The following is a 21,579-nucleotide window of genomic DNA, read 5'->3' as shown; positions in this document are numbered from 1 at the left end:
TTTCAAAATTATTGGAATCTATCGGAAATTTTTATAGAATAATTGAAGTCTTTTCGAAATCTTTGGGAAATCATTAAAATACTTTGCAAATATTTTTGATTTCGTATTTTTTTTAATTGTTGAAATCTGCAAAATCATTAAAGTCTTTGTGAAATTTTTTTAATTTATCCGAAATATTTGTGAAATCTTTGCAAAATATTTGAAATATGTTTGAAATTTATGATAATATTTGTAAAAGTGATAGAAATCTTCGAAATTTTGGAAATATTTCGTAATAGTTGAAATCTTTAGAAAATGTTTTAAATCTTTTTCAAATATTTTGCAATATTTGTGAAATTATTGAAATGGTTTCGAAATTATTGAAATCTTTCGGAAATTTTGATAAAATAATTGTTGAAATCTTCGCGAAATCATTTAAGTCTTTGTGAAATCTCTTAAAACTATCCAAAATCTTTGTGAAATGCTTACAAAATCTTTCAAATCTTCGTGAAATATGCGAAATATTTTTTAAAGAATTGTAAAATTCTTTAAATAATTGTGACCATTTTTAAGTTTATCCGTATTATTTGAGAAATCTGTGCGAAATATTTGAAATATGTTTGAAATTGATGGTAATATTTATAAAAATGATTGAAATCTTTCTGAAATTATTAAAAATTTTGAAAATCTTTGAAATTTTGGAAATATTTCGTACTATTTGTGAAATTATTTAAATCTTTAGGAAATCTTTACGAAATCTTTTAAATATTTGACAAAATTTGTGAAATTATTGGAATCGTTTCGATATTGTACTCCTATCTAAATCGTTTCGAAATAATTTAAATCTATAGGAATTTTTATAAAATAATTAAATTCTTTTTAAAATAATTTAAATCTGTCCGAAATATTTCACATCTTTCTGAAATCTTTGAAATCTTTGAGAAACCTTTGTAAAATCTTTCCAAAATCTTTAAAAATCTGTTAAATATAAAAAATATTTAGTAACATTTGTGAAATTATAAAAAAAAATCCGAATAAATAAACCCCTGGATATGCAACAATGAAAAAAAAAATAAAAGAAAAATAATAATTTAATTGAATGAAATGGAATTCACGTACCGCTGAATCCTGGCGTAAGATGAGCCAATCTCATAGAATATGCGGACGGTGACTTTTCCAACTTGATGCTCTTCAGATGCTGCTCGAAAATCTGCCGCCTTTCTTCGAGAGTTGGGAGGTCAATTAAAATGTGCCTGTCAAATCTGCCAGGACGCAAAAGTGCATTGTCCAAAACTTCCGCCCTGTTAGTCGAAGCAATGACAATGACATCGCCTCTCGAAACTAAGCCGTCCATTTCTACGAGAAGCTGGTTCAAGGTCTGCTCACTCTCTCGATTTCCTCCACCAGCTTGAGCTCCGCCCTGACGTTTTGCACCCATCGAATCAATCTCGTCAATGTATATGATACTAGGCGCTCTTGAAAATAAAAATACAAGAAATGCAATTCTTCGGGAATTTTCTACGAAATTATTGAATTTAAAAACCAGAAAAACGAAACTTCTACAAAACATTTTAATTAACTACCTGTAACGAGGAAAATTTAACCAAACAGTTGCATTTTCAACCTACAAATATTTCAAAAATTAAATAGTTGATATTCCTAAATAAAAAGGATTTATATTTAACTTGAAAACAATTGAATTCAACAACAAAATATAATATTCGTTGTCTCAAATAAAAAAGATAAAATAAATTAATAAAAAAAAAACTTGGCGAATTCAACCCGAAAGGCGAATTCTCTACAAAATAGTTGAATTTTCAATCCGTAAATATTAATTTTTAGCCAAGTTGTTGATCTTATGAACCAAAACGATGAATTTTCTGCAATACGGATTAATTTTCAACCTAAAAACATTAATTTTCAATAAGAAAAGGTTATTTTCAAGCAAATAGTTAAATTTTCAACAACAAAAATTAATAATCAACCAAGAAGTTGAATTTACAACGAAATAGTACAATTTTCAATTAAAAGTATAAATTTACACCAGATATTTGAGGTTTCAAATGAAAAAAGATACGTTTTGAGCCAAATTATTGAATTAAAAAAAAAAAAAAAAAATAGATATATTTTCAGCCAAAAAGGATTTCAATTTTAAATTAAAAACAGTTGAATTCAACAAAAAATATAAATTCTCAACGTGAAATTCAACAAAGAAAGTGAATACTCTACAAAATAGTTAAATTTTCAATCCGAAAATATTCATTTTCAACCAAAATTTTTTAACTTTCAAACCAAAACTACGAATTTTCTACAATAATGATTCATTTTCAGGCCGAAAATATGAATTTTCAGTAAAAAAAAGTTTATTTTCAAGCAAATAGTTCAACTTTCAATCAAAATTTTCTACCTAATAATAAAATTTTAAACTAAATTATTTAATTTTAAACCAAAAAAAAACAATTTTCTACGAAACATTTTAATTGACAACATATAAAGATGAATTTAAACCAAATAGCAGGGTGACCGTTTTAATCGACGAAATAAATTCCTGGTTTTTCCCCAGTTCGAAAATATTTTTCAGTCAATGAAATTAAAAAAGTGGAACACTAAAGCTAAAAAAATTTCCCCTTGAGGTAATAAGAACTGAGCTACAAATGAAAGCACTCAAAGTGGAACTGTTAAATTTTGAACTTTACCAATTTTAAATTAAAAGTTTTTATTTTAAAAATTTTGTATTCAAATGCTCAATAATTTACGCATATAAAATTAAAGGTACTAAAATTTTTCAATAAAAAACAATATAAATCCACGTTTTTATTTTCAATGCTCTAAATTAAAAAATCAATCAAGGAATAGTTTAAACATCCTTGGCAAGCTTCAAAATTTTATTTCAAAATCTTGAGAAATCTAAAAGTTGTTTTAAATTTGTTTTAAATTTAAAATTATTTTTGAATTTTTTTCAGAACTTCTAAATATCTGTCAAAATTATTTTTTTTTACAATTTTCAGAAAATCCTGCAAATTTTAGAAAATTTCTTTACAATTTGAATGTATAAATAACAATTAACATTAATTATTTGTAGGCGAAATTTGAGTATTCTTTTCAAGAAATGTGAAAGGCTTCAAAAGAATAAAAACATTTTCATAAGATTCATAGGATAATTAAAAATAATTTTTCATTTTGAAAAGTTATTACAAGAGAATATTTAAAAAGTTTTTCAAAGATTTAAACAAAATTTTCAAAAAAGATTCTAGAAGATTTTAAGAAAACTTCCTAAAATTTGCATGATAATTTTTTTTAACTCCTAAATATCTCTTGAAATTACTCCATTTTTTTCTAAAAATGTTCATTTGTAAATTAGACATCAAAAATTAAAAATTTCACTTACAAATTGAGCATTTTTCGCAATTTTAACGATTCCAGGTTTTCTACGTCAAACAATTCAGTTAAAGATTCTTTACTTTTAAATATTTGGCTTTAATTTACTTGTCTTAAATAAAAATTCAAATATTGCTAAATATTTAATAATTAATCTTTTTTTAATTAAAAATTTCAAATTTAAAGGGTTAAAAATGAAATATTTTAGACTAAACCAATATTTTAAATTTAATAAAATCCTTTAATTATGAATATATTATTTTGAAGTTATTTTTAAATTGAAAATAGTTGATAAACTTTCAGTCAAACGTTCACATTTCTTTAATGACTAGACTTTTAAATTGAAACTGTTTAAGTTTTAACGTTATAATCAGAAAATTCTTAAATTTTGAACTGATTTAAAATCGTTTTGTCAAATTGTTTTTGTTCATTTTTTATTACTTAAAGTACAGATGAATTAAAAAAAAATTTATTTATTAAATAAAAATGTTTTTTATCCAAAATTTTCAACATCAAAGACTTTTATTTTTTATTTGTTCAAGTCTTTGATAAATAATTTTAAAATTCTTCAAATCAAAACTGTAAGCTTAGAAATAAAAATTTCAAATGCGAAACTCTTAGAGTAAAAATATTTTGAATTACGCATTGTAAGCAAAATAATAGCATAATTTAAAAACATACAAATTCAATTAACTATTTAAAAAATGTCGAAATCGCACGCGGACAGATTTTTCTTCTACAAATTTTTTTAATTCCCAGTAAAAAATGCACTGTCATTTCCCGGTCCAGCGGCCACCCTGAGTTGGTTAAATTTTCAAATAAAAAAAGATACATTTTGAGCCCAATAATTAAATTTTGAAAAAATAGATACATTCTCAATTAAAGAGGATTAAAATTTTTAATTAAAATCAGTTAAATTCAATAAAAAATATGAATTCTTAACAAAAAATATAACAGCTGATACCTCAACCAAAACAAAAATTAAAATTTGTGATGAAAAATAGTTGCATTGAACCCAAAAGGCAAATTCTCTACAAAATAGTTGAATTCTCAAACCGTAAATATTAATTTTTTACCAAATTTTTGAATTTTTTAAACTAAAAAGACAAGTTTTATACAAAATAGTTTAATTTTCAATCCAAAAATATGGATTTTCAATTTAAAAAAAGTTAATTTTTAAGCAATTAGTTAAATTTTCAATCAAACAGTGTAATTTTCTATGTAAATAATAAAATTTGCAACCAAATTATTGAATTTTAAAACAAAAAAAAATAGACGAATTTTCTACAAAACATTTGAATTGTCAACCTATAAAGATGAATTTAAACCAAATAGTTAAATTTTGAAATAAAAAAGATAAATTTTCAGCCAAATAATTAAATTTTGATGGAAATAGAAACATTTCCAACCAAAAAGGATAAAAATTTTTTATTTAAAACATTAAAATTTTTAATCGAAAATAGTTGAATTCACTCCACAAGGTGAATTCTCTACAAAATAGTTGGATTTTCAACCCGTAAATATTATATTTCAACCAAATTATTGCAGTTTTCAACTAAAATCACGAGTTTTCAACAAAACTGTTTAATTTTCAATACAAAAATATATATTTTCAATAAAAAAGTTAATTTTCAAACAAATAGTTAAATTTTCAACCTACAAATATGACTTTAAAACCAAATATTTAAAGTTTCATATACAAAAAAGATCAATCAAAATACTTGAATTTTTAACAAAATTACATATTGAATTTGAAAACCAAAAGGACGAATTTCTTGATAAAATTTGAATAAAACAAAAAAAAATTATTGATCAACCAAACAGTTTTATTTACAAGAAAATATTTCAATTTTCAATTAAAAATAAGAATTTAAACCAAATAGTTAAAGTTTTAAATAAAAGATACATTTTGAGCAAAATATTTAAATTTTGAAGAAAAATAAAATATTTTGTCCACCAAAAATCGAATAGCTGATATTTTAAGTAACAAGAATTTAGATTTTAAATTAAAACCAATTGAATTCCTACAAAATAGTCAAATTTTCCATTCAAAAATATAAATTATTTACCAAGTTATTGAAATTTCAAACCGAAACGGCGAATTTTCTATAATGCCGAAAATTTTTAACCCAAAAATATGAATTTTCAATAAAAAAAAGTTTATTTTCAAGCAAATAGTTAAATTTGCAATCAAAAAGTCTAATTTTCCATGAAAATATTTTAATTTAATTTAATTTCAGACTAAAAGGACCAATTTTCTTCCAAACATTTGAATATTCAATCAAATAGGTAAAGTTTTACATACTAAAATGTACATTTTGAGCCAAACAGTTAAATTTTGAAAAAAAAAGATAAATTTTCAACTGAAAATAAAGTAAGTGATACTTCAACTAAAAAGGCTTTAAATTTCAAATTAAAAACAGTTAAATTCATCAAAAAATATAATAGTTAATAACTCAACCAACCTGTTGAAAATTTATAGTTTTAGCTGAATATTCGTTTTTTCTTCGGTTAAAAATGGACTTTTTTGTTGATAATTCATATTATCGGATTGAAAATTAAAGTGTTTTATGGAATTTTTTTTTTTGCAAATTTGACATCTTTGTGAAAAAATAAAAAAAATTAAAACGGTAAAAAATAAAGAAATACGTAATTGTCAAAGTTGAATATCGGCCACAAAAACAACTTTGAAGTAAGCATTATAAAGTTACGTAAGTATGAAGAAATATTTATAAAATAGAGGAAAGAAGGGGCACCGTCTTAAAAAATGGGGGGAAAAGGGGAAATTAAAAAAAAAAGAATAGGAAAACAAGGGGGACAGTGGAATAATTGTGAAGTCTTTTGTGAAAAATTTACCGTTTTTTGGCCTCTTCGAATAAATTTCGAACTCGAGCAGCACCCAATCCGCCCACCATTTCAATAAACTCTGATCCATTCATAGATAAAAAGGGCACATTGGCCTCGGTTGAAATTGCTTTGGCCAACATTGTTTTACCACAACCTGGAGGCCCCAAGAGCAAAGCACCTAAAATGATAAATAAATAAATTAAATTTAGTCAATAGTAGCGTCGAAATAAATGCAAAATAAATAAAATTTCCAAATAAAATTATGAATCTTCAAATGGAACAATTAAATTTTAGACGAAAATGATGAATTTTCAACTAAAATAATGAACATTTAACTGGAATATTTAAATTTTCAACCAAAAAGATGACTTTTTGGGCAATAAGATTAATTTTCCAACCAAAAAGATTAAGTTTCAACCAAAAAATACAATTTTTCAACAAAATACAGGATTTTTTAAAGGAAATAGTTCAATTTTAAATTAAATAAGACAAATATTTAACCGAATAGTTGGATTTCGGAATAAAAAAAAAGAATTTTTAACATAAAATAGAATAGTTACATTTTTAGTTTAAACATTAATTTGCAATCTAACTAATGAATTTTCAACTAAAATGATTAATTTTCAACTGGAATAACTGAATTTTAAACGAAAAAGATAATTTTTAAACTAAAACAATGAATCGTCAACCAAAACGGAAATAATTAAGTTTTGGGTACAAAAAAATCAATCTTCGACCAAAAAAGATGAATTTTTAACTAAAATTATGGAATATTCAACTGAAATAATACTTACATTTTCAGTAAAAAAAAAGTAATTGTCAACCAAAAAGAAAAAAAATCAACAAAATAGTTCAATTTTCAGCAAAAAAATTCCTTTTCGTCTGAATTAAAAACAAGTTTTCATCTAAAAACCTAAAAAAATGAATTTTTAACTAAAATGATAATTATTTAAATGGAATACTTACATTTTTAAACGAAAAGAAGAATTCTTAAACGAGGAGATTAACTTTTAAAGAAAAAAAATCATTTTCTAACAAAACAAAAAAATAGATTTTTCATCAATATACGAGAATTTTCAATGAAATAGTAGAATTTGTAATTAAAAAAGACAAAATTACAGGCAAATTGTTGCATTTTTAACTAGAAAAGATTAATTTTCTACAAAAAATATAAAAATTTATATAAAGTACATACATTTTTAAACATATAGTTTAATTTTAAAATAAAAAATATTAATTTTCAACTAAATTTTCATCGAAAAGAAGATCAATTTTCAACCAAAACAAGCATAGGTAAATTTTCTCTTAAAAATCTGGTTGTTAACAACAAAAAAACGGATTTTCAGCAAAATAGTTTCATTTGGCAAAGAATAATACAAAAAAATTTGCAAAAAACAATGGAACAAAATTTTCAATTATAATTCATAAATATTTCTTCTTTAAAATACTACTTCTACTCTAAAAACTACTTTAAAGTACTTAAATTTACTTAATTTTTTTCAATTCCTTCATTTCTAAATCCGAATTATAATTCTTTTAAAAAATAGAAAAAAATGAGAAAATTACACAAAATAAGTTTATTAGTCACTTTTATAAATTTACCAAAATTATATAAATAATGAAAACTTGAACTTTACGGGGATCAGAAGTAAATGTCCGGCTGTTTAAATAAATTCCCTGCCATGTCCCGATTGTTTCCAGATCAATAAAATTTCCAGTCATTTTCAGAATCTTCGATTTTAAACGCCTCTATAGCTTTAAATTATTTAAATCTTTAAAATTGCATTTAAAAACTTTACATTGAAAAGTACGCTTAAATATTGAAATGGAAAATTTTTTAAATAACAGATTTTCGAATTCAAGAATTGAAAAAGATAGAAATTGAACTAATTATTTGAAAAACGTTTCAAATCAAAATTCTAAAAATTTGTAAAATTCCCGATTAAAAAATAAATTAAATTCACTTTCAATTCCCGGTTTTTTTTAAGGTCTCATTAAAAAATTCGAAATATTTACTAATTTTTACATGAATATTTAAAATACCTCTGGGTACTTTAGCACCAAGCGTTTTGTAATGCTCGGGGCGTTTTAAGTAATCCACAAGTTCCATGACTTCAACTTTCGCTTCTTGCAAACCAGCCACATCCCTGAAACGCACGCCTTTTCCACTTCCGGTCAGCGGATCTATCAAAGTAAATTTAGCTCGTTTCATTTGCGAAAGAAAATCCATGGGAAATGAAGCACCCCCTTTGCGGCCTTTGAATAACCAATAGGTTAATCCCAAAAATACCGCCGCTGAGAGTAATCGACTGTAGAGAGCAAATTTCCGATCGTAAGAAACTGGTATTCCATCCTCTGTAAATTAAATTTTTTGTTTCAAGTCTTGAAATATTTTATTTTAAATAAAACCAGGCCTCACAGTTCCTATAGGATTAAATATAGGGACTCAAAGGGTACTTTTTGTCAGAGAGGGCAATACCCCCCCCCCCTCTCAGAAATCGCCCAAGGTTCAGATCGTTTGAATTTTTACAAAAATCTATCTGAAATTTTTTTGAAATAATTTATGTCTTTGTAAAATCTTCTCAATCTATCTTAAATCTTTTTAATCCAGCCGAAATCTTTATAGAGTATTTTAAAAAGATTTGGTGAAATTAATTAAATATTTGGGAAATATTTGTGAAATATTTGGCAATATTTGCAAAAATGATTGAATACTTGGAAATCTATATGAAATTTTTGAAAAAAAAAATTCATTCTATTTTTTAAATGATTGAGATGTTTGGAAAATCATAGAAATCTTTATAAAATATTTTTAGAAAAAACTATAATTGTTGAAATTTTTGGGAAATCATTTGAGTGTGTAAAATCTGTTAAATATATCTGAAATCTTAATTAAATATTTGAAATTTTTGGGAAATCATAGAAATTTTTATAAAATATGTTTTAAAAAAACTGTAATTGTTGAATACTTTGGAAAATAGTTTAAGTGTGTGAAATCTGTTAAATATATCCGAAATCTTTTGTGAAACCTTTACCATTTTTGTGATATTTCTGGGAAATCATTGCAATCTATCTGAAATATTTTAAATATTTTAAGAATATTTGATATTTTTGAAATTATTGAAATCTTTGAAAAAATAATTATAAAAATCTTTATAAAGTTTTTTTTTTAATTTTGTGAAATTAATTAAATTTTTGTGAAATCTTTTAAATATATCCGAAATCTTCGTGAAATCTTTTCGAAATAATTGTAAAATATTTGGCAATATTTGCAAGAATGAATGAAATCTTGGAAATCTATACGAAATCTTTGCGAAAAATTTCAACTATTTTATAATATTTTTCAAATGATTGACATGTTTGAAAAATCATTTAAATCTTTTATATCTATACGAAATCCTAATGAAATATTTGAAATCTTTGGGAAATCATATAAATTTTTATAACATATTTTTAAAAGACTATAATTGATGAAATCTTTGTGAAATATTTGGAAAATGGTTTAAATCCTTTCAAATATTTTGGAAGTTGATCAATTGATCAATCAAATCTTTGGGAAATCATTTTGGTCTTTGTGAAATATTAAAAATATGTTTGAAATATTTGTTAAAATTATTGAAATCTTTGTGAAATCTTGTAAATCTATCCAAATTAGTTGGAAAATATTTCAAATATTTTATATATATATATATATTTGAAATTTTTATGAAATACTTGAAATCTTGGGAAAATCCTAGAAGTCTGTGAAATATTTTTAGTATATCAAAAATCTTTGCGAAACCTTTAAAATCTTAGTGATATATTTCTGAAATCATTGCAATCTATGCAAAATATTTCAAATATTTTTGAATATTTGTAAAAATAATTGAAATCTGTATAAACTTTTTGTGGAATATTTTAAATATTAAAAATATTGTCGAAATATTTGGAAAATTATCGAAGTCTTCATAAAATCTTTCAAATCCATCCGAAATCTTTGTGGAAATTTAAAAGTATTTTTGAAATATATTGTATATTTTTTAAATTGTTGAAATCTTTGCGAAATATTTAAAATCTTTGTGAAATCTTAAGAAAAACATTAAAATCTTGTAAAATATTGAAAATGTGAAACTGTTTAAGCATTAGAAAAATATTTGAAATCTTTGGGAAATTATTTAAATGTGCGATTTAAATTTAATTTATATTTCCAAAAAAATCATTGAAATGGAAATTAAATTTTCAACTAAATACGATACTTTTAACAAAAAGATTCATAAATTTTCAACCAAATATTTTAATTTTTAAAGGAATTTTCAACCTAATAGTTGAATTTTGAAGCAAGAAAGTTCATTTGGTACCGAAAAAGACAAATTTTTAACAAAAAAGATTAATTTTACCCGAAAAAAAAATTTATACGAAATTTCGAAACTGCGACGAAAAATGAAACAGTTGAATATTTAGTTGAAAAAATGGATTTTCAATAAAAAAAATTATTTTAAACAAGATACATGAATTTTCAACCAAATATTTTTAATGGAATTTTTAACCAAAAAGGGTTATTTTAAACTAAAAAAAAGATACATTTAAAGCAAAAAATAGAATAGTTTCGTTTTAAGTTCGAGAAATAGTTTTTTATCCAAATACAAGAAAATTGTAAAGAAATAAGTTAAATTTTCAACCAAAAAGAATGAATATTCACCAATTTTTTTTAATAGAATAAGGTGTATTTTAAACTAAGATAATGATATTTCCAACTAGAATAGTTACATTTTTAATTGAAGAAAAAAAATTAGAAACGAAAAAAATTTTAACAAAATACTTCAATTTTTAACTGGAATAGTTAAATTTTAAGTAAACAAATTTATTCTCAGCCAAAAAAAAACGAATTTATCATAAAATAGCTCATTTTTTATTAAAGAGATAAATTTTAAATTAAATTGATTGATCTTCAACCAAAAAGTTCATTTTTAGCAAAAGAGTTTCACTTTCAACCGATTAAAAAAGCTATAAGATGAATTTTCAACCAGATACTTGAATAGACAACTAAAAACGATACATTTTCAAGTAAAAACAGAATAGTAAAATTTTTAGCTGAAAAAATTAATTCAATACAGTAATATAAAGCTATTTTAACGAATTAACAATTATTGTTATTCAATTTTAGATCTCTAATTTAAAAAAAAAAAAAGATTGCGTTCTCGAAAAAAGTCACCCTGTTACATATATATATATTTTTAAATTTAAATTATGAACAACAAATATGTACCAAATCTTGAAAATATTGAACAATAGGCACCTGAACAAAATATAGGGCACAATAGGGAATATAGGGACGGTTGGTGAGGCCTGTAAATCAAATATTAAAAAAAAAGGAATTCTAACCTGGTCTTATCCCCAGAGACGCTTCTACAGCCCGCAATTTTTCCTCGAAGCGATCTGGATTGTTAATTCTCATACGAAAAACCCGATTAACAACTCTTTTGCCTTTTATTATCGCTCGTCGATGAACAATAATATCGGCCATTTCCAATTCAGGTTCTATAATAACTCGCTCTACTTCTCCTTTGGCTAACATGTGATAAACAAAGTCATTCCAGGAGACTTGAGCCTGGACCTAAAAAATAACATCTTTAATCAGGAAAATTGTTCATTTTCAAAATTCTCTGATTTCTTCCTTGACTAATTTTTCATTTTCCTTAACCATTAATATTAAAATACCAGTATTTTAATCTTTTAATACTTTTAATACGGAATCTTTTATAAGCGGAATAAAACAGTATTTCAGATAAAAATTTAAAAAATGTCAAATTTATTAATTTATTTTGAATAAAACAATGTCTTTTCTGCTATAAAAGATGACTAATTAATAAAATGCTTAAATTTTCAACAAAATAATTAATTTTAAACATAATAGTTGAATTTTGAACGTAAAAGGATAAAATCCAAACAGAAAAGTGTCATGATTTATGTCTCAATAAAAAAATATAAAATTTACAACAAAAAAAAAAGAATTTTAGAACCAGAAAGAACAATTTTCAACAAATAAAGGTTTTTCACTCAAGAAAGAAATAAAAATTCATCTAAATTGTTAAACCTTCAACTCAAAAGACGAATTTTCGCTACAAAAATTGAATTTCCAAACTAAAATATGAATTAGATAAATTTTTAACCACAAATTTGAATTTTCGATCTATAAAGATGAGTTTTCAACAAAATACTTACATTTTTTGTAAAAAAGATAGTTAAATGCTCAAATTAAGTGGAATCTTTTATAACCGAAATAAAACAGTATTTTAGATACAAATTTAAAAATTTTTAATTTATTAATTTATTTTAAACAAAACAACGTCCTTTCTACTATAAAAGATGACTTTTTAATAAAATACTTGAATTTTCAACGTAAAAGGATAAATTCCAAATATGAATATTTAACAGAGTAGTTCAACTTTCAACCAAGTAATAGAATTTACAATCATAAAAATTAATTTTCCAATTAATTTACAACAAATTAAATTTTCAACTGAAATGTTGCATTTTCAACTAAACGCGCTCAATTTTCCACCAATAATGAAATTGCTAATAATTCAGTTAAAAACCTTAAATTTGAAATAAAAAAAAAAGAATTTCAAGCAAATAAGTTGAATTTTCTACACAAAAAAACAAATATTTAAAAAAAGACGTACATTTTTAACCAAAATGTCGAATTTTCAATTGAAAACATTTAATTTTCCACTAATAAAAGAATTGCTACATTTTCAGTTAAAAAATAATTTTAAATAAATAATAATTTTTAACAAAATAGTTAAATTTTCAACCAAAGAAATGGATCTTTAAAAAAACCAAGCGCTTGAATTTTAAATCAAGAAAATTAATTTTCTTCCAAAAAATACGAAATTACAACAAAATACATAAATTTTTAAACAGGTTTTTAAATTTTCAACTAAAAATGCTAAAATTTCCAACAACTACAGAATGATTAAATTTTCCGTTAAAAAATTAATTTTCAACTAAAAAAAAAAGAACGAATTTTCAACCAAATAATTAACTTTCATCTAAGCAGTTGAATTTTCAATAAGGAAAATTAATTTTCCTCCAAAAAATACGAATTAGCAACAAAATACATGAATTTTCAACCAATAATGAAATAGTTAAATTTTATGTTCAAAAATTAATTTTCAACCAAAAAAAATAAACGAGTTTTAAAAAAAAGTTACGTATGCAACTAATAAAATAAATGTTTAATAATCTAGATCAACTTTTCACCAAACAAATGAATTTTCAATCAAGAAAATTAATTTTCTACCAAAGAAGACGAATTTATAACCAAAAACATACATGTTCAACAGAAATGTTAAATTTTCAACTAAAAACGCTCTATTTTCCACCAATAATGACGTTCCTAAATATTCACGGAAAAAAATGAATTTTCAAAAAAAAAGAAAAGAAAAAAAAATGAATTTTCAACATAATCCGTGAAAATTAATTTTTCTCAAAAAATAAGAATTTACAACAAAATACATAAAATTTTGAAAAAGTTTTTGAATTTTCAAGTAAAAACGCTAACTTTTCCACCAACTATAGAATAACTAAATTTTCTGTTGTAAAAATTTATTTTTAACTAAAAAAAGAACGAATTTTATACCAAATAATGAAATTTTCAACCAAAGAGATGGATCTTTAACAAAACCAAGCGCTTGAATTTTAAATCAAGAAAATTAATTTTCCTCCAAAAAATACGAATTTACAACAAAATACATAAATTTTTAAGCAGGTTTTTAAATTTTCAACTAAAGATGCTAAATTTTCCAACAACTATAGAATGATTAAATTTTCCGTTGAAAAATTAATTTTCAACTAAAAAAAAGAACGAATTTTCAACCAAATAATTAACTTTCAACTAAGCAGTTGAATTTTCAATAAGGAAAATTAATTTTCCTCCAGAAAAAACGAATTGGCAACAAAATACATAAATTTTCAACCAATAATGGAATAGTTCAATTTTAGGTTAAAAAATTAATTTTCAACAAAAAAAAACGAATTTTCTACCAAAAACGACGAATTTGCAACAAAATACGTACGTTTTTCAACCAATGTTGAATTTTTAACTAAAAACGCTTAATTTTCCACCAACAACAGCATTTCTAAAATTCCAGTTAAAAAGATGAAATAAAAATTAAATTTTCAACCAAAGAGATGGACTTTCACCTGATAAAATGAATTTTTAACAAAAAACACATAAAATTTTTAAAAAGTTGTTCAATTTTCAACTAAAAACACTAAATTTTCCACCAACTACAGAATAACTTAATTTTCCGTTAATAAAATTTATTTTCAAGCAAAAAAAAAGAACCAAATCTTCAACTAAATATTAGTATTTTGAACCAAAAGATATAAATTCCGAACGAAAAATATAATAGTATAAAGGGGCTTGATAATTATTTTTAATATTATTAAAAAATTAGAAAAATATGCTCACCTCGGTTGGCTCGGATTCGAATTTAAATCCCAATAAAAACATTGCGGTTATAATTTGCAGGAATATGATCAAGACGCATTTTAACACAAATGTTACTTTATCCTTATCTGAAGGTTCCTTGCCAGGATCCTTGTTTCCGCTATTGCCAGATCCTTCTTTATTGGGATCTGACGAAGGATTTGCAGGCGGCTCTTTTCCGGATTGAGGAGCATTGTTAAATCTCGTAGATGATGTACTTAAGCTCCTTGAACTTCTAATTATTTGCTGAAGGGATATTTCGTCTATCCCACTTCGAAGCAGTAAAGAACGAACTGCTTGGTATTCTTTTTTCAAGTGTCTGAGTGTCTAAAAACGAGATGATAAATAAAAAAATTTTAATTTTTAATTTTTTAATCCCAGTCATTTCCCGGTCAAGTTTTTCAAATTTCCCGGTCATTTCCCGGTCAAGTTCCTCAATTTTCCTGGTCATTTCCCAATCAAGTTTTTCAATTTTTTCCGGTCATTTCCCGATCAAGTTTTTTAATTTTCCCGGTCAAGTTTTTCAATTTTCCCGGTCAGTCAAAACATATACATATTTTTTTGCAAAACGCAAAAAATTTTATTTTCAAATCGTGACGTTAATTCTAAGCACCACTTAACACAACCTGAGTGACCACTATTTTTTACATTGTCGTGTCCCGTCATTCTCCCGGAAAATATTCGTGATTTGTCCCAATTTCAGTGTAACCATTAACAAATTGAAGCATTCAAAGTGGATCTCTTGAATTTTAAACTTTTAAAATTAAAGTGTAAAAGTATTTCAATTCAAAAATGTTGCATTCAAAGGCTCAATAACTTACACGTCTAAACTGGCAGGTACACATTTTTTTCATTTGAAAAGTTTTAAATAAAATGCAGATAAACTGCAAATTGTGGAATTTTGAAGATTTATAAATTAGAGTTCAAAAATTTAGATTAGGTTCAAAAAATATAAATCTACGTTAAAATTTGCAATACTCTAAATTTAAGAATCAATCAATGAACTTTAAAAATTCTCAAAATTATATTATTAAGTGCTTTTAGGCTAGAAACATTAACATTTTTAATTTTCTTTAAAACTTAAAAGTTCTTAAATTAGAAGTTGAATTATTTGATTTTAAATATTTTAAGAAACCTTGAAAAACTTTAAAATTTTATTTTAAAATCTTGAGAAACCTAGAAGTTGTTTTAAATTTTTTCAAATTTAAAATTATTTCCGAAATTCTATATAACTTTTCAAATTAATTGAATTTGTCCTATAATTTTTCAAAAGTCCTGCGAATTAAAAAAATGTCCTTCAAATTTGTATTTATAAGTAATAATTGAACACTTATTACTTGTAGAAAAAATTCAAGTAATTTCAAGAGATATTTAGAAGTTTTAAAAGAATTCAAAGTTAATTTAGAACTTGAAATGATATCAAATAATTTAAACGAAGCGTGTGTACCGGCAAAATTCGACTAATCGTACCGAAATTTCGGCACAACCTAATTTAAAACAAAATGTAGATTTTTTCAGATTTTAAACAAAAAATTTAGAAGCTTTTTAAGAATTGTGAAAGGCTTCAAAAGAATGAAAAATATTTTTTTAATATTCCTAGGAAAATTGAAAATGATTTTTCATCTTGAAAAAATATTTTAACAGAATATTTAAAAAGTAAAATATGTTTACAAATTCTGAAAAAAAATCCATACACTTCATTTAAATTACTTGATATCATATTAAGTTCCAAATTAATTTTTCATCTTTTCAAAACTTATAAATATCTCTTAAAATTACTTAATTTTTTTCTACAAATAATAAGTGTTCAATTATTATTTCTACATAACAATTGAACAACTTCGATTAGTATTAAAAATTTTTTAAATAGATTTTCAAAGAAAAAGATTATTTTTCTACCAAAGAATACAATTTTTCTACCAAATATTTGAATTTTGAACTAGAAAAAAAGAATCAATTTTAAACAAAAAAATAAAATAGTCGAATTTTAAAGAATAAAATAAGTTGTCAACTAAAACGATGAATCGTCAACAATTGAGACAGTTGAAATTTTAACAACAAACAATAATGTTGACTAAAAAAGATAAATTGTCAACCAAACCCTAAACAATTAAGTTTTAAGTTCATAAAATCAATTTTGATCGAAATAGAAGAATTTATAACTAAAAAAAATAATTCTTTAACCAAAAATTGAATAATTAAATTTTGAGTAAAAAAAACAATGTTTAACCTAAAAAAATGAATTTTCAGCTAAAATCATGGAATATTCAACTGGAATAGTATTTTAATTTTCGGTTTAAGAAAAAATTATTTTCAACCAAAAGAGGAACAAATTTTCAATTATATAGTTCGGTTTTAGGTAAAAAATTTCTTTTCGTCCAAAGAAATAATCATTTTTCAATCAAATGTCTCATTTTTCAAACATAAGAGTTTATTTTTCAATCAAGTAAATTTATTTCTAACCTAAAACATGAATGTTAAACTGGAATCTTTGAATTCTCAAATTAAAAAATAAGAATTTTTTAACTATGAGATTAACTTTTAAAGGTAAAATTATTTTCTACGGAAAAAGACGATTTTCTATTAAAAAGTCGCTTTTTTAAACAAAATACGTGAATTTTCAACTAAATAAATAAATTTTAAAAAGAAATGACAAATTTGCATCCAAATTGTTAAATTTGGATGCAACCCAAAAACATGAATTTTCAGCCAATAAAATTAATTTTCTAAAATAAAAAATTACATGAATTTTTGAAAAAAAGTTTTATTTTTAAATAAAAAATATTAATTTTCAACTACATCTTGAATTTTTACCAAAACAAGATATAAAATTTCAACTAAAAATGAAACAGTTGAATTTCCGTTAAAAAAATTAATTTTTAGGCAAAAAAAATCGGATTTTCGGTAAAAAAAAATTTCTTTTCATCGAAAGAAAAACCAAATTTTCAATCAAATAGCTTATTTTCAATCAAGAGATTATTTTTTAATGAAAAAGATGAATTTTCTATTTAAAAAAATTAATTTTCAACATAGGACTTTATTTTTCAACCAAATTAATCTACTTCTCATCTAAAAGATGAATTTTGAACTAAAATGCAGAATACTCAACTGGAATACTTGAAGTTTCAAACAAAAAGAAGAATTTTCAAACAATGAGTTTAACTTTCGAAGAAAAAATTATTTTCTACGAAAAAGTCGGTTTTTTAAAACAAAATACGTAAATTTTCAACGAAACAAATGAATTTCAATTTGAAAAAAAGACAAATTTACATCCAAATTATTAAATTTTAAACTATAAAAGAACAATTTTCAGTTGAAAAAATTAAGATTCAACCAAACTGATAAGTTTTTAAATAAAATGATGAATCTTCAACTGGAATAGTTGAATTTTGTACCAACCAAAAAGATGACTTTTTAACAAAGATTAATTTTCTACAAAAAAAGACGACTTGTCCACAAATTACATGAATTTTTTAACAAACTTTTAAATTTTTAAATAAAAAATCAATTTTCAAACAAATATTTGTATTTTCAGCAAAAAAAAATTAATTTGCACCAAAAATAAAATTTCACGTTAAAAAATTCATTCTTAACCAAACCAGAGTTTATTTTTAACCAAGAAAATTCATTTCTCATCTAAAAGATGAATTTTCAGCTAAAATTAGAAATATTTGACTGGAATACTTGAATATTCAAACAAAAAGAATTCTTAAACAATAAGATTAATGTTAAAAAAAATATTGTCTACGAAAAAGGCGTTTTTCTAACAAAAAGTGGTTTTATTTGAAATAAAATACGTGAATTTTCAACGAAATAAATGAATTTTTAATTAAAAAAGGCAAATTTACATCCAAATTGTCAAATTTTGAACTAGAAAAGGACAATTTTCAACTCAAAGTGGAACGGTTAATTTTTTAGTTGAAAAAATTAACTTTTAACCAAACTTATATAACAGGTGAATTTTCGAAGATGTAAATTTTAACCCAAAAAATTAATTTTTAAACTAAAAACGATCATTTTCTAAAAAAAAATGCATCTTCAACAAAGAAAAGACAATTTTCAAAAAGTACTTTAACTTTAAACCCAGCATAGTTGAATTTTCAACCTTAACAAAGAATTTGCAACTAAGAAAATTAATCTTCTGCAAAAAAAGAAACTAATTTTTAACAAAATATATTAATTTGAAACCAAAAAGTAATATTTTCTAACACATCGGATGAGTTTTCAAAAAAAGAGTTGAGTTTTCAAGATAAAAAGTTGAACATTTTAGAAAACAATTTACTGTTGAACCATAAAATATGAATTAAAAGAAAAAACTTGTTTTCCACCAAAGGAGATGAATTTTCAGCCGCTGAGTAAATTATTTGATCTTCCAAACAAATAGAGGAATTTTAAACACAATAGTTAAATTTTCAATATAAAAAGATGATTTTTCAACTAAATGATCGAATTTTTAAACACAAATGATTGAACTTTAACCAAAAATGATCGCATTTTTAACTAATATTTGAAAAAGTTGAATTTTTAACAAACAAACAAAATTGTTTTTAACTAAAATCATGAGGCTTTACTTGTAGCAGTTGAATTTTCAACAACAAAAAAGAATTTTTAATAAAAGATTTCAAATTTTAACGAAATAATTGAATTTTCAACCAGACATCAATTTTTAACGAAATTCATATATTTTTAACTAAAAAATTAAACAGTTAAATTTTCATTTAAAGGGATGAAATCTTTATTACAATGATGAATGATTAAAAATATCGCCAAGCAAAACAATTAATTTTTAACCAAGAAGATTAATTTTCAATCCATAAGGACCAATTTTCAAGAAAATACATGAATTTCCATCCAAATACTTGAATTTTCAACTAAAAAAAGATAAATTTTCAACCAAAATTAGAAAAGTTAAATTTTTAGTTAAAAAAAATTAATGGCCGACAAAAAAAGTTCGAATTTTCAACAAAAGAGTTAATTTTTTAACCGAAAAGATGAGCTTTCAACCAAGAAGATTGATCTTCCAATCAAGACAAATTATTAAACAAATTTTTAAATTGTCAACTGAAAAAAAACGGATTTCGCAACAAAAACCTAATAATTAAATTATCAGTTAAAAAAATTAATTTAAAAAAAAAGATGAATTTTAAACAAAAATCATGAAATAGTCAACTGGAATAGTTCCATTTTCAGTAGAAAAAAAAAATTTCAAACCAAAAAAAAAGAATTTTCATTAAAATGATGAATCTTCGGCAACAAAAGTAACTTTTAGTAACTGGTCAATCTTTTAACAAAGTATTAGAATTTTCATGCAAAAATATGAATTCTCAGAAAAAATGTATAAGTTGATATGTCAACCAAATTTTTTTTTAATTTTAAATTAAAAACAGTTGAATTCAAACAAAAAAGGGCCAATTTTTAACAAAATACATAAATTTTCAACTAAAAATTACTAAATTTTCATCCAGAAATAAAAATTTTAAATAATCAGTTTAAAAAATTAATTTTCATAAAAACGCGTTGGTTAAATGTTCCGTTAAACAAATTATTTCTCCGCCAAAATGATGAATTTTAAACTACAATGATGAAATATTCAACTGGAACAGTTACATTTTCAGTAAACAAAAATTAATTTTTAAAAGCTGAGTTCATCTTTCAACAAAGTATTTTAATTTTAATCCAAAAAAGCTTGTAATTTTAAATTAAAAACAGCGGAATTATAAAAAAAAAACTTTTTAATAAAGATTACTTTTCAACCAAAATGGACCAATTCTGAACAAAATACATGAATTTTCAGTGTAACAAATTAATTTCAAACAAACAAAAAAAAAACAAATTTTTGACAAAATGATGAAATTCAATAATATTCTAATATTTTTACGAATAAAAAATCATTGTTCTTTAATTCAATATAACAATTTTTAAAAAAATGTAAGCATTTTAAGCACGCTCTAGAAAAAATTCCCTAAAGTCAAAAACAAATTCTTTAAATTTCCAGGTATATAAAAATTCCAGGTTTTCAAGGTTTTTATAAAAAAAAAAAAACTGAATTTGCCAAGTGTATGTCATAATACGCAATAAATATAGAAAAATTAAATGTGAAACCAACCTTTTTCGAAACCGAGTGAAAAGAGCGACAGTTGCGAAAATTGTTCCATAATTTGCAAACTTCTTCTTTGTTAAATGTTTTATTTTCCACAGAATACTGAAAAGCCGAACCAAACAATCCCCTTGGTTGTGCAAAGTGCCGGCTTGAACACTTTGCTAAAGTCTGCATATTGTTTCTTTAAATTATAACCTATAAATCGTCGCAAATTTCGATTTTCGATGACACTGTTTTACGCACAAAAACTCGTGAAACTTAACCGACCCACAAGAAAGAAACGAACTATTATTTGTGTCGCATTATTAAAACTTCAGAAATATGGCATTTTTCTCATGAAATAACGTTATATAAAAATGAAATACGCATTTCACGTATCTCATGAAACATTTCCATTTTGGAATACAGGTTTGGGTAGGTTTCACCGGCTCGTGCTGTCCCCTGTAGTGTAAATAGACAAGCTGGAAGAAGTGCGCGTATTTATGAAATTAATCCTTAGTCGTGCTTTGTAGCCAATGTAACATTTTGATGATTAATTTGTCATTCTAAGCGAACAAAAAGTTTCAAAGTTACAAGAACATTACTGTGTAGCTTATTTTCTCATTTTTTCAAACAAAATTTTATTATTTATTTAATTTTATCTAAAAGAATTAATAAGATTAAAACTTGCTATATAAAATAAAACTATCAAAGGAAAAATAATATACATAGAGAAAAATATTTTTAATTTAGTACAAAAATAATATTTCAAAAATATTTTGCAATCCTTCAAAGAATGTCTAGATACTTCCAAAAATGTCAA

General features: G+C 23.5%; 1 protein-coding gene across 1 annotated transcript in view; it reads right to left on the bottom strand.

The window, feature by feature from the left end:
- LOC117176839 (paraplegin) overlaps positions 1 to 21,159 on the bottom strand; it is a 34,188-nt gene extending 13,029 nt beyond the window's left edge. Inside the window, exons 1-6 of the mRNA XM_033367181.1 lie at positions 20,784 to 21,159; positions 14,660 to 15,004; positions 11,566 to 11,797; positions 8,248 to 8,559; positions 6,214 to 6,382; positions 1,099 to 1,454 (exon numbers count right to left, since the gene is read on the bottom strand). Coding sequence (XP_033223072.1) covers positions 1,099 to 1,454; positions 6,214 to 6,382; positions 8,248 to 8,559; positions 11,566 to 11,797; positions 14,660 to 15,004; positions 20,784 to 20,951 — 1,582 coding nt within the window. The 5' untranslated portion in view covers positions 20,952 to 21,159. The remainder of the gene's footprint in view (positions 1 to 1,098; positions 1,455 to 6,213; positions 6,383 to 8,247; positions 8,560 to 11,565; positions 11,798 to 14,659; positions 15,005 to 20,783) is intronic.
- Between the last annotated feature and the right edge of the window lie 420 nt (positions 21,160 to 21,579).

This window comes from Belonocnema kinseyi, chromosome 7, assembly GCF_010883055.1.
Source record: "Belonocnema kinseyi isolate 2016_QV_RU_SX_M_011 chromosome 7, B_treatae_v1, whole genome shotgun sequence".
Lineage (NCBI taxonomy): Eukaryota > Metazoa > Arthropoda > Insecta > Hymenoptera > Cynipidae > Belonocnema > Belonocnema kinseyi.
The sequence above is the reverse complement of the archived record's forward strand: the minus strand, read 5'-3'. Positions and strand labels throughout refer to the sequence as shown.